Source organism: Dromiciops gliroides, chromosome 2 (genome assembly GCF_019393635.1).
Source record: "Dromiciops gliroides isolate mDroGli1 chromosome 2, mDroGli1.pri, whole genome shotgun sequence".
Lineage (NCBI taxonomy): Eukaryota > Metazoa > Chordata > Mammalia > Microbiotheria > Microbiotheriidae > Dromiciops > Dromiciops gliroides.
This window is the reverse complement of record NC_057862.1, coordinates 471,102,460-471,114,340: the sequence shown is the minus strand read 5'-3', so window position 1 is coordinate 471,114,340 and position 11,881 is coordinate 471,102,460. Positions and strand designations below refer to the sequence as shown.

General features: G+C 44.0%; 1 protein-coding gene across 2 annotated transcripts in view; it reads right to left on the bottom strand.

Moving 5' to 3' along the window:
• Window positions 1-1,502: 1,502 nt before the first annotated feature.
• Window positions 1,503-11,881, bottom strand: part of DPYSL5 (dihydropyrimidinase like 5) — a 149,141-nt gene continuing 138,762 nt past the window's right edge. The window contains exons 12-13 of one of the 2 annotated variants that reach the window (XM_043986522.1): window positions 8,531-8,699; window positions 1,503-4,878 (exon numbers count right to left, since the gene is read on the bottom strand). In XM_043986522.1, coding sequence (XP_043842457.1) covers window positions 4,793-4,878; window positions 8,531-8,699 — 255 coding nt within the window. In that variant the 3' untranslated portion in view covers window positions 1,503-4,792. The remainder of the gene's footprint in view (window positions 4,879-8,530; window positions 8,700-11,881) is intronic. The other variant, XM_043986523.1, reaches the window with a different exon arrangement.

Sequence of the window (11,881 nt, the reverse complement as noted above, 5' to 3'; positions counted from 1 at the left end):
ACTAAGCCCTTAAGGATAAGCACAGCCACCACAGAAGGGGAGATGCTAGAGAAGAGAGGGAGCCAGCTCTCTGAGAGCCCAAGCCCCATCCGTTGTTCTGTGGAGTGCAAATCCCTTGAAGATGAGCACTGGGTTAACAGCAGTGCTCATTATTATAATACAGGATCTGGTCAATAGCCCTCCTTGGAAATCAAAATTCTAATGTAGCCAAATAATCTGCCCTAAGTGTAGCACTCCATGTGGTTCTTTCTGTCAAGGCCAATCATGTCAGTTTCAGAGTTGTTGGCTTTGTATGATATGGTAATATATGGTATGTATAAAACCCCTTATCTTTATTTTTCTAATTTTTATTTATTTTTTTGGTGGGGTGATGAAAGTTAAGTGACTTGCCCAGGGTCACACAGGTAGTAAGTATCAAGTGTCTGAGGCCGGATTTGAACTCAGGTCTTCCTGAATCCGGGGTTGGTGCTTTATCTACTGCATCACCTAGCTGCCTCAAGACCCCCTTACCTTAAAAATTTTCCCCACATTCCTTGAAATTCTTCACTTCAGGGCAGCTAGGTGGCATAGTAGATAAAGCACCAGCCCTGGATTCAGGAAGACCGGAGTTCAAATTTGGCCTCAGACACTTGACACTTACTAGCTGTGTGACCCTGGGTAAGTCACTTAACCCTCATTGCCCCAGAAAACAAACAAACAACCCCCCCCCCGAAATTCTTCACCATGATTTTTGAAAATCTCACCATCAGAGGTTCTTTCTTTTAGGTTAACCTAGATTCTTCTAAAATTTGCAAATGTGTTTTACCCCAGGAGAGTAATCTGTAACTTGGGGTATGGTTAGGGAGGGCAGATTTAGTGCATTGAACGATAAGATTCTGATCAACCAGAGGCAGTATGGAGGACTCCGGTGGTGAGAAGAAAGGGGTACAGAAAGGAAAAAGTGGGATTTAGAGACAAATTTTGTCTGCTTCAAACTTTTGAATAGAATCAGTCCTGCTTCTAGTCACTTATGTGACCAAAAATTTTTGTTTGTTTTGGGCGGGGCAATGGGGTTAAGTGACTTGCCCAGGGTCACACAGCTACTAAGTGGCAAGTGTCTGAGGCCAGATTTAAACTCAGGTCCTCCTGAATCCAGGGCCGGTGCTTTATCCACTGCGCCACTTAGCTGCCCTGTATGTGACCAATTTTTTTACCATAACAACAGGAGTTTCTGTGAATTTTATATAAAAGGATGGGTAGAGGATTATCAGTCAGGGAATCAGCTTTTGAAAGCAGAGACTAGAATGAGAAAAAGCTCAGGGACCAAGGACTTCCAAATGGCTAAAAAAACAAGGTTGGTTCAACGGGGGTAATGGTAGGGGGAGATAAATCAGCAGAGGACATATTTTTTTCTCTCCTGTATTTCCCTTCCCCAAAATGTCCTTGTACCTCAAGCAGCCCAAATTCAGTATGAGAGGTTCCATGCACATTTTTCCCTTGAAAAAAACACAACTGAGACCAAGTGAGAAGTAGCTACAGTTTAATACAAACCTGCACCAGAACGCAACGTGTTGGGGTGTTTTTTTTTTGTGTGTGTGTGTTGTTGTTGTTGTTGTTGTTGTTTTGTCTGAAACAGGTGGCTAAAGCACAGGAAAAGTGTGTCCTTTTGGGACTGACACATTCTTAGCACCATAACATTTACGGAGGCATAAGGAAAGTCACTTGGGTGCCTGGGCTGTGGGGCAATTCCATGCTGACCCCAGAGCATGCCTGCCACCTCTGCTGCTGCTCGAGGAAGGTTTTGGTTTCAGTTCGGTTCTGTTGGTTTCTGGGTCAGAGTCCAAAAAGCCCTCATCACGGTACAGACTTGACAGACCTACTGTGGATTCCTAGCACTACATACGCACACGCACACACACACACACAGTAGTAGCACAATGTTCCCATAACACAACCCCACAAACCTAGAGAGCAGCTAAGGCAAGAAAAACAGCATTTATTCCAGCAAGTACAAGACCAGTTTGAGAGCTGCATTCAATGCAACCAGAGAGCCTTTTCCATTCCAACCATGAGAGACAAGTATGTCTTCCAGGTGGCTTTAGGCTCTGTAAAGGGGCAAGGAGAAGCAGGGCTGAGGGGAAGAGAAGAGGCTGGTTATTTCTTAGGACATTTTGGACCACCTCTGGATTTTCTAGCTTGAAGCTTTTTGGTGTGGGTGGGTCATGGATAGAGGTCAGGAGGGTAGGACTGGGGTGGGAGAAATAATGACCTCTCAGACCTGCAGTTATGGTGAGAGAAGGAATGTGGTTCCACCACTCCTGTTTCTCCCTCCTCCCCGCACTGGACACTTTAATTCTAAAATTCCAATATTGGGACCTGTATGGAAAAGCTCTCCCAGCAAAAACATGTGGCAGTTCTGGCCTGTGCTGCTGGCTAGCTCTCACCTATGCTCTTTGGCATCTGCCCAAGTCCCATCTCATAGAAAGTGGAGAGAAAGGTAATAGACGTCTCATTCAGGACCACAGAGAGACTAGAGACCAGAGCAGCTATAGTAGGCATCTATAGCTTTATGGGGCTAAGTTGGAATCCATTCCCTACCCCAGCCGCCATCATCATGGGCTGTATCCTGACCAATCTAGTGCCTACTTGGCCACCACCTCTGTGACCTCCTGTACTCTACTTTGGCCCCATCAACTATTTGCCTGTTATCTTCTGGCCAGCAATGACTCGGATTCTCCAGTGTACTAGTGAGGGCCTGAAACTAGAGTAGAAGCTAGGTGTAAAAATGCCACAGCAGGCTAGACTTCAAAATACTGAGCAAGCCTCCAATACTCTACTAGTCCTAGCTCAGACACAAAGGACTTAGTCTTAAGGATTTTTGCATTAAACTGAAGGACCATTAAGAGGGGAAAAAAAGCACATGTATGCCCTATCTACGATTCACTTGGGAGGCAAATTCTGCAAGTGGTTTTGCAATTATTTGGTTAAGAATTGGCAACCAGAATTTGACCCATGCCTCCTCTCCACAGCAAGGGTGCGTGATCAAAGCTATTGGGGGAATTCTGCCAACTTCTGGTGTAAGACTACCAAGGGGGCATTGCTAAACTTCGATAAGAGCTTGTAGCTGCCTTTCTGGGAGCTCTGGGAGATGGAAGGCTGGTCTAAACAAGAACAGGGCTAAAACTAAGACACTGGAATAGAGCTCAACAAAAGGAGGGTGTCTCTTGGTCTAAGTAACTCCTCTTATTCTCTCTCCTGTCAAGAGAGAATGTCACTCACTCATAGATGGAGAGACCCCACCCCATGTGTCACTACTGAAAAGTCCAGTGGTTGTCAATGTTGGAAAGCAACCCCTCCCTAAAATTTGATTTCAAGTAAAGAGTCCCCTCAGCGTTGGGGAAGGGCTTGGCTCAGACATAAGGAACCTTGGAAGAGGATGGCAGCAGGCAGGGGAGGGGGTGAGGTTGGCTGGAGGCATGGCCACAGATGTCCTACATACGACTCCCCCTCTTCTCTTCTCAAGACCCTTCACCCCTCCTCCTACTCCTTTTCCCCTTCTCTTGGAAGGCAGGAGGCTTCTCACCAGTCACAAAGAAGGACAGCTGAGGCCTCTGCTTGTAAGCTCTGATCAGCTCAGGGAACTAAGCAAGTAGAGGAGGGTAAGACCATACAAGTCTGAATTTTTAAAACCATAGATGCCTGGGCCATTCTTATAGCATCAGGTTCCTGATTTGGGTCCTTGTGAGGATCTGGGAGCTGTGTCCTTATCTATCAGGCTTGGGGGAGGATGGATCCAGGGCTTTTTTTTTGCCCTTTAACCACCTGGAGGATGCAATGTGGGGGATAGGAAGATAGGGGGCTTGTTCTTTGCCTGCCCTGCCTCTTAGGTTGGTGTTGACTGCAGCATCTCTTGAGGATCATGTCTATCCCCATTTCTATCCTAACGCTAAGTGACACAAAGCACTGGGTTTTTTTCCACATGATGCACTAACAAATCAAACCAAACCAAACCAAACCACTGCTCAAACCAAACGTGCAAAACAAAATCATTTACACGCGCATGGCACGAGGCCTCGCACCGACTCCCAGCTCTTTCTTCTTGGCTGCTTGTTCTTTGTAAGTGTGGGAGGGTGACTGGAGGGAAGAGGGAAGGGAAGAAGGAGCTGGCAAAGGGTTCATTTGCTTCATCTGTATAAATGCCTTGGCTTGGAACAGGGACCATTGATGAACTCAGTAACTATGGGGTGGTGAGGGTGTCTTAGACATGGCTAGAGAACAAAGACTCTAGCAGGATTGGGAAATGTGGCTATCGAGGAGAGGGAGATGACAGGAAGGAGTATGGGAAGGGAGGAGGGAGGCCTTTTCTTTTGAAACACATCTGCCAAAGTGCCCTGGACATTGATTGGCCAGGCTAGGAAGAAGACCATTCAAGCTGATGCTTTCTTGCAAAGCAAACAGCCTGAGGTGAGTGTGAGAGTTGGGGCGAGGTTGCTGCCTATGCATTGCAGTCAGTGCATAGTGCCGGGTCCCCCCTGGCCCACAGATGCAGCCTACTGAGGCCAGGAAAGGAAAGGACTACAGCAAGAGGAGCATCGTCCCAAAGTGCTTATTAGGATTGGCTCAAAGCATAGTGAATGACATTTCAGACATGTGAAGTGCTCCCAAGTGTCCTGTGTGCCCTTCCCTTCCCCCCTCCCGCCTTCTCGGGTGTTGAACTATCTGGCCCAGCCTCCCCATGCAACCTGCAGTGGTGGCCAGAAGGTGGGCTGGCTAGCTGCTGCTGCATCCTTAGTTGGGAGGCTGGTCAGCGTCTTTACCAAATGCCGCTCGACCTGCCTCCGGGGGGAGCGAGAATCCGAGCCGAGGCTCGCTTTGGAACATGGTCATCGATTTGAGAACCTGTAGGGGCAGAACAGCAGAGGGTGAGATGCTGCTAACCTTGCTGGAGGCCTACAATGCATCCACTTAGATTGTTCTCATTAGATTGTAAGCTCCTTGAGGGCAGGGACTATTTTCTGGCGGGCCTCTTTTTGAATTCCCAGCACTTAGCACAGTACCTGGCACATAGTAGGCACTTAAAAAATGTTTATTTATTTATTGCTTATTTATTGATTCACTTGGTTACCCCATTCAGGGTATTCTATAGATCAGTCCTGGGCTGAGGGTATGTTAGTATAAATCTGGCACCCAGGGACTCTGGTTGTAGGTACGAAGTCAGAGGTTTGAGCAGCCAGGGACCCTTTTCTTAGAAAGGGTCTGCTAACATATAAAGCCTTCTTACCAAACTTCAGAAGATTCTTTTCATTTAAAAAATCTTTCATTGTTCTGAGAAATAAAAGAGCCAGACCCCAAAGCTGCTAGATAAAGAGGTACCAAGACTTAGTTACTAAAAAAGATCCACAAAACCCAATGGAACCAGTTGAGTTCTAGTTCTTGACTGCCAGCACAGGATTGATGTGCAGGTCATTGAAAGGGACAGGGAACAGGTTTTAAGGTGGGCAGAAACACAAACGTCCCAGAGCCAGATGGGTTCTCAGAAATAGAACTTGTATTCAATAATCCTGTCCGTAATTTCCCTGCTATATGGTCATCCAGCCCATTCTCCTTCCAGAGAGCTCTAATTGTCAGGAAGCTTTTCCTGAAATCTAACCTATCTCTGCCTCTAAATGACTTCCTCACCCTGCTCCCAGTTCCACATCCTACGGCCAAGCAAACAAGTGTAATTCCTCTTCCACCACATGACAACCCTTTAGACCCTTGAGAACAGCTCATGTGGCTTTCTTGAGTCTTCTACAACTTAAACACCCCCAGTTCCTCCAACTAAATCTTGTGGGCAGTCTCCAGACTTCTCACCCTCCTCACCGCTCTCTTCTTCCAATTGTCTATGACTTCCCCCTATTCTGAGAACTTTCTGGCATATGTAAGAGCAAGACTGCTTTTTTCTTGAGTTCTGCCTATAAAGAAGGGGATTGGTGGCTCAGACAACTAGGGTGAGGGTGGGGAGAGAATGGAGATGACCATATAGTTTTGCCTGGGGAAGGGTTTGCTTTTTCCAATTGTGGATGAATTGATTTAATGAAGTCCTAGTGTAGTTGGTGGTTCTGCTGGGATAGTGGGCAGGAAGGAGATGGTAATCACCACACCTTGGACCCTTTGAGTTAGCCTATGTGACTGTCAGATAAACCATCAAATGTGTGGGCCAGTGGCAAACATTCTGAATCTCAAAGCGCCACCCACACCCTCTCCCACCTTAGACCACGGGGGTCTTGGGGGGTTAGGGTGGTGGTGCTTCTTCTCTAGTCCATTTTGTGTTCTATGCCTCATGATTGGTGAGAGCAATGACAGCAGTGGAAATTTTCTGCCCTACCAGAGGGTTTGCATTCTTTCGTATACCTCTGACATGGTAATACCTTGACACTATGCAGGCTCTGAGAAGATCAGGAAATTCTTAGGAAATAGAAGTTAAAGAATCCTACTCCTGAGAGCAAAATATACAATGGTTACAAAAGAAAGCTGAACTCTGAGTAATAAAAAAATTAGTGAAGGTCCTGGAGGAGGGAGCTTGAGACAAATCTCTTCCTTCACAGAAGAGAGGTGGGGGACTACTAAGACAGAAGATTATATACACTATCAGACAAGGTTTCTGCTTACATTTTTTTTTTTGGTCATGAAGGAGGGCTTGTATAAGTGGTAGGTGGTTGGGAAATAACTATTAGTCTCTAAATGATCAGTCACTAAGCTGTGCATACCCTTTGACTAGAGGTGGTTGGAAGGGAGAAAAAAATAAATTTTGGTTAAATGGAAAATAAAAATTTCTTAAGAAGGAAATAACTAGGATGTAAATACAGGGTCAGGTTCCTCATCTGTTGTTAGGGGTTGTACTACATGACTTCTGAGGTCCCTTTTAGCTCTAAATATATTAAATTATGAAAACTAGCACCAACAGAAATATATTTTTAAAAAGGAAAAATTTTAAAAAGCCTCTTCTACTCCTGGGTTGGTGTGTCAGACCCTTCCTCAATCCAATTACCATGCTGCTACAGCTGGTGAGAGTGTAGAAATGAAGTGAAATGTACTGTCCCCATTGTGGAACATTGAGAGTTGTACTTGCTGTCTTTTTAGGGGAGAAATGATGGTGATACAGTCCCTCTCAAGGCAGAGTAACTTGGAGGTCTTGGCATATTTTATAAACTCTGCAATCTCTGCACTTGCCATAAAGAGGTAGCTGCTTATCCACATGTAGCTATTATGTGTCAGAACATATGAAGATATCATCCTTGCCAAGAAGCAGCCCATGGCCCCATGCTCAGGGGCTAAATTGTAATGGAACCCTATTTCTCAAAGGATAGAAGTGGGACCCAGATACTCCAAGGATCACCAGGATTTTATAGGTTGTTTGGAGTTGGGACCAGGGGAGAAGGAAAAAAAGAAATGAACTCATAAGGAAAGAAAAAGGAAAGAACATGCATCTTTTCAGTGGAGTTCAAGGAAATTTAAGTTGTTTTTCTCATAGCATTCCTCAGAAACATTAAAAGAGTGCAGAAAAATGTGTGTGTGTGTGTGAGAGAGAGAGAGAGAGAGAATGGGTAGTGTATGTTGGAGAAAGGGGGAAGAATCAGAAATAAAAGATCCTAGAAATAGGCAAGAGTCAAAAAGTCGACTGGAGAAATTAGAGATGGGCTCACAGAATCCATAGGGATAGTGACACACACCAGGGCATTGAATCAGTGCTGGAGTAGACCTTGCTATATACAGGACCCTCAGGAAGATGGAAGGGAAGGAGACTTGATGAGCTGGGAAATGGGATATTGGTCCAAACTTGGCAAAGTTTCAGGCAAGGAGGTCTTGAATATGTCTAGAAAATCCTTCTCTGTCTTTCTCCCATCTCAGCATTTGTCTAATGTAATATCTACTAGCTACATAAGAGCTAGGAGAGGCAATGTGGTATAGTGGTTAGAGAGCTGGCCTCAGAGGCAGCAAGGCATGGGTTCAGATACTACTTTGTATCCACAATAGCTAGTCACTTAATCTCTCAGGGCCCCAAGTAACATTCTAAGACTATAAGTTGTAGGAAAGGTAGTGATCTACACAAAAGCTTCTTAAACTGTCCATCAAGACCCCATATGGGGTTATATAACTGGATGTGGGGGGGGGGGTCGCAAAAAGTTTGGCAACAGTAAAAGGTTATGTATACCTATTTTATATACCTATATACCCAGGGTCATATACAAATTTTTCAGGTGAAAAGGAGTCATGAGTGGAAAAAGTTGAAGAACCCCTGATCTATACTGACAAAGGGAATTAGCTCCCTGGGAGTTTCCTAGTCACAGATCCAATTGTCTCCTTGCCTGCTTCAGAAAACACTTAGCTATACTATTCTAGCACTTGCTACTAGAGTGTCAGGGAAGGGATGAACAGGTACCTCAGGCAAAGTTTCCTACTACCTGATGTAGCTGCATCAGTTTCTTCTCTTCCCTCTGCCCGCCCTCCCACCCTGCCCCTCCCTGGGCCCCAAGTGCTGATACCCACACTGTGCTGCCCCTGCTCTTACCAGATAGGCTGAAGCTCGACTCGTGAAGGTCCCTCATGCCCCCATGTCGAGTGACTGGCCGGGTGGGAGTGTCTGCAAGTGGAGTTCCCATCTCTTTTTTCCCAGCATGCACAACCACAGCTACATCCCCCAGGTAGGGAGTGCGGTCCACTCCCTTAACCTTTAAGCTCTAATAAGGGTGGAGGGGGGGTAGAGAAGAAAAAAAAAAAAGACAACACCATCAGAGCCAAGTGGTTTGACTCAGGGTTTTTTCCAGGGATGTCTTTGGTGGCTGACAGAATACTGCATGTAGCCACATTTGCCTCACTTTTATTATAACTCTATTGTAGCAAAGGATTTATACAGTCTGATTTCTGAGGAATTCTTTTTTGTGTCCCTGAATTGTGTGTGAGTGTGTGGAGAAAGCACCAGTCTCATCCCCAACACCAGAGAGCCCAAGGGTAGAGTGGGGGCACCCCTTGTCATTGGAGTACATAGCTTCTGAGGTATTAGAAAATAAGCAGCACTGCTAGTAGAGAATTAAAACCAAATAAAACTGATGGTATTTCATACACATTCCTGTTACTCAACATTAAAAAGGCAATGACACTTCTTGTTGTTGTAACTTCATTATGGAAACAAGTGTTTATGGGAATATTTAATCTCCCACCACTGTCCCTTTGTACAGTGAGGCATCCCCCATGTCTGGACTACTTTCCCTTCATGCTCTCTCCTCTTGAAATCTCTTGCTTCCTTCAAGGCTTAGCTCAGGGGCCGTCTCTTACAAGAGGCCTTTTCTGATCCTGACCTCCATCAGTTGTTAGTGACCCCTCCCCCTATTTGTATTTACTTATCTGTCACCAGTTTGCTCTGGTGGAATATAAGTTCCTCCAGGGTAGAGGCTGTTTTATTTCTCTTTGTAGCACTGGAACCTGAAAACGGGCCTCAAACATGGAAGTGCTTATTGAATTGAATTGAGTTACAAATTGATGTCGAGGATTGTTCCAAAGAGATGATGAATTCTTTCAGAAAATTTGCCATGCTACAGGTGGGGAGATACAACTTATGGGTGGGTACCTGTTCCCACTGTAAAGCACAAATGGTAAGAGAAAACTATTCACTTATCATTTAAAATTTAGATTGTAGAAACAATAAGCCAGAGTTGTAGCTTACTAAGTGGTTAGGATGATTTGGTTTGCAGATTGTAAAACCACTCTCAAGGGGATGACTGTTTTAAGCAGAGGCACAAGGAAGGGCATTATGTAAGAGACCTCAGAGAAGACCACACTTACAAAATTGCTAATAAGTAGTTGAGAGAAAAATGAATGGCCTCATTAAAGAAATATGGTATTATAAACTTTAGTTTAAAAAATATTGACGTATCAAATTTCCCCCGAAGTCTTGGAGGAAATCAATATCATGGACAGGTGAAGCTGATCCTCCCTCTCTAATCCTATAGTGGCCCAAAGTCTATAATCCTTTCCTGTGCTCTCAATGAAATAGATTTGCTACTATAGGGGCAAAATTAGACACATATCCTGTACAGGTCTATGCTACTTTGCATTCCAGGCAGGGGAAGTATTTTATTTATATTCTACATAATTTAGAAATGCAGAGAAAAGCTCTCTTTCTGTCTTTCCTTGACCTCAATTTAGGGATATAGTTCTTTGGTCCTCAGGAAACACTGAGATCCAGTCACATGTATGATTATTTTAATTCTCTCCCTCTCTCATAAAAACAAACACATATGTATTTAGAACTGAAATGGACATTAGAGGTCACCTAGTCCAACCCACTCATTTTACAGATGAGGAAACTGAGGTTCAGAAAAGAGAAGTGACTTGCCTAAGGTTACACAGAGTCAGCCAGGGAGGCAGGCAACAAGCATTTATTAAGGGCTTAGGATGTGCCAGGTACTTTGCTAAGCACTGCGGGTACAAATACAAGCAAAAAGAAAAACAGTACTTGCCTCATGAAGCTTACATTCTAATACAGGGAAAGAAAACACATAAAAGGGTGCTAGGAATCTGGGACTTGGGGAATAAGGGAAATATCTTGTTGGGGAGGGGTGGGGAAACATGGTGGCAATCACTGGAGAGTCAGAAGCAGAGGAATGAAGCATGGTTGGCCCAGGCCCCTCCCCTAAATGGAGGATCTCACAAAAGGGAGGAGGGGGCTAAAGGGAAAGAAGGATGTTCTAGAGTGAAAAGTACCCATTTCCTAAGCTGGCAATTGTACTCGGGGCTTCTGTCTCTAAATCTGGGATTTTTCCATTGAACCATACTAGATACTGATGCTGGATGAGACCGACGTAGTTATAAATACCAGTAATAAACTAACTTGTCTCCTTGAATAGTATTATGTAGGAATAAGGCTCTGGAAAATGCTGGAAGCAGTTATGCAGCATGACAAGTGATACCCTCTTCTGTAGCTCTCCATTGATTTCTAGAATGCTGACTCCAAAGCCAAAGTTTGAGGTAAGGGATGTCAAGGGAGAGAAGGAGAAGAAAAGCAAGTTTCCTTTGGAAGAAAGTAGGACGTCTGACCCCCTGAGATCTTCCTTTATGTAGGTGAATGTTCTTTGTACCAAAAAAATGCAAGCTTCCATTATTTTCACTTTCAAAGAATAAGCTAGTATAGTATATGACTGCCCAAAGATTCTTTGGAATTCCTTGGAACACTTGGCCAGCTGTTGAGGTCTGAGAAACTGGCACTCAGCCAACAGAAAGCTCAGACAATGACTTCCTATGTTACTTTACTTCTAGGAAGAAAAACCCTATAATTTAACAATTTTATGCATATACACACATTAAGAAGTGCCCCTTCTCTCTAGAATCACTCGCATGATGAGTATTATACCCTTTAATAGCCCTTCAGTGATATAGATCGCTTATGAAATGTTGCTTTGGGGGGGGGGAATAATTGGTTAACCCTTTACATAGAAAACTTCCCATCAAACTTGTTAGTGGGAATTTTTCTAAAATGTATTTCAAATTTCTCAGTCCTAGTAAACAAGAGTATATTGAATTAGGTAAATTAGCCTTTTTTCAAGATCTCAAAGTTATCATCATTACTGTATTGTTCGATCATTCAGAGGTAGTAGGGTATTTGGCTAAATTTGTGCTAATATAAATTCACCAATTCACCTTTACTTGTTTTCTTGAAGCAATTCCACATATCAGATTTGCTTTCTTGTCATCTGCCTTATTCTCAGAGAAGTGGTGTGTAGTATGTAAAGACTAATGATTATTCTGGGCTGTGTGTGTGTGTGTGTGTGTAAAAAAAAAAATATATATATATATTTACAAAATTTGTTCCTAATAGTATTCATCCTTTCTCCAAATTGCTCCTTGAACTCAATTGAAACCCTCC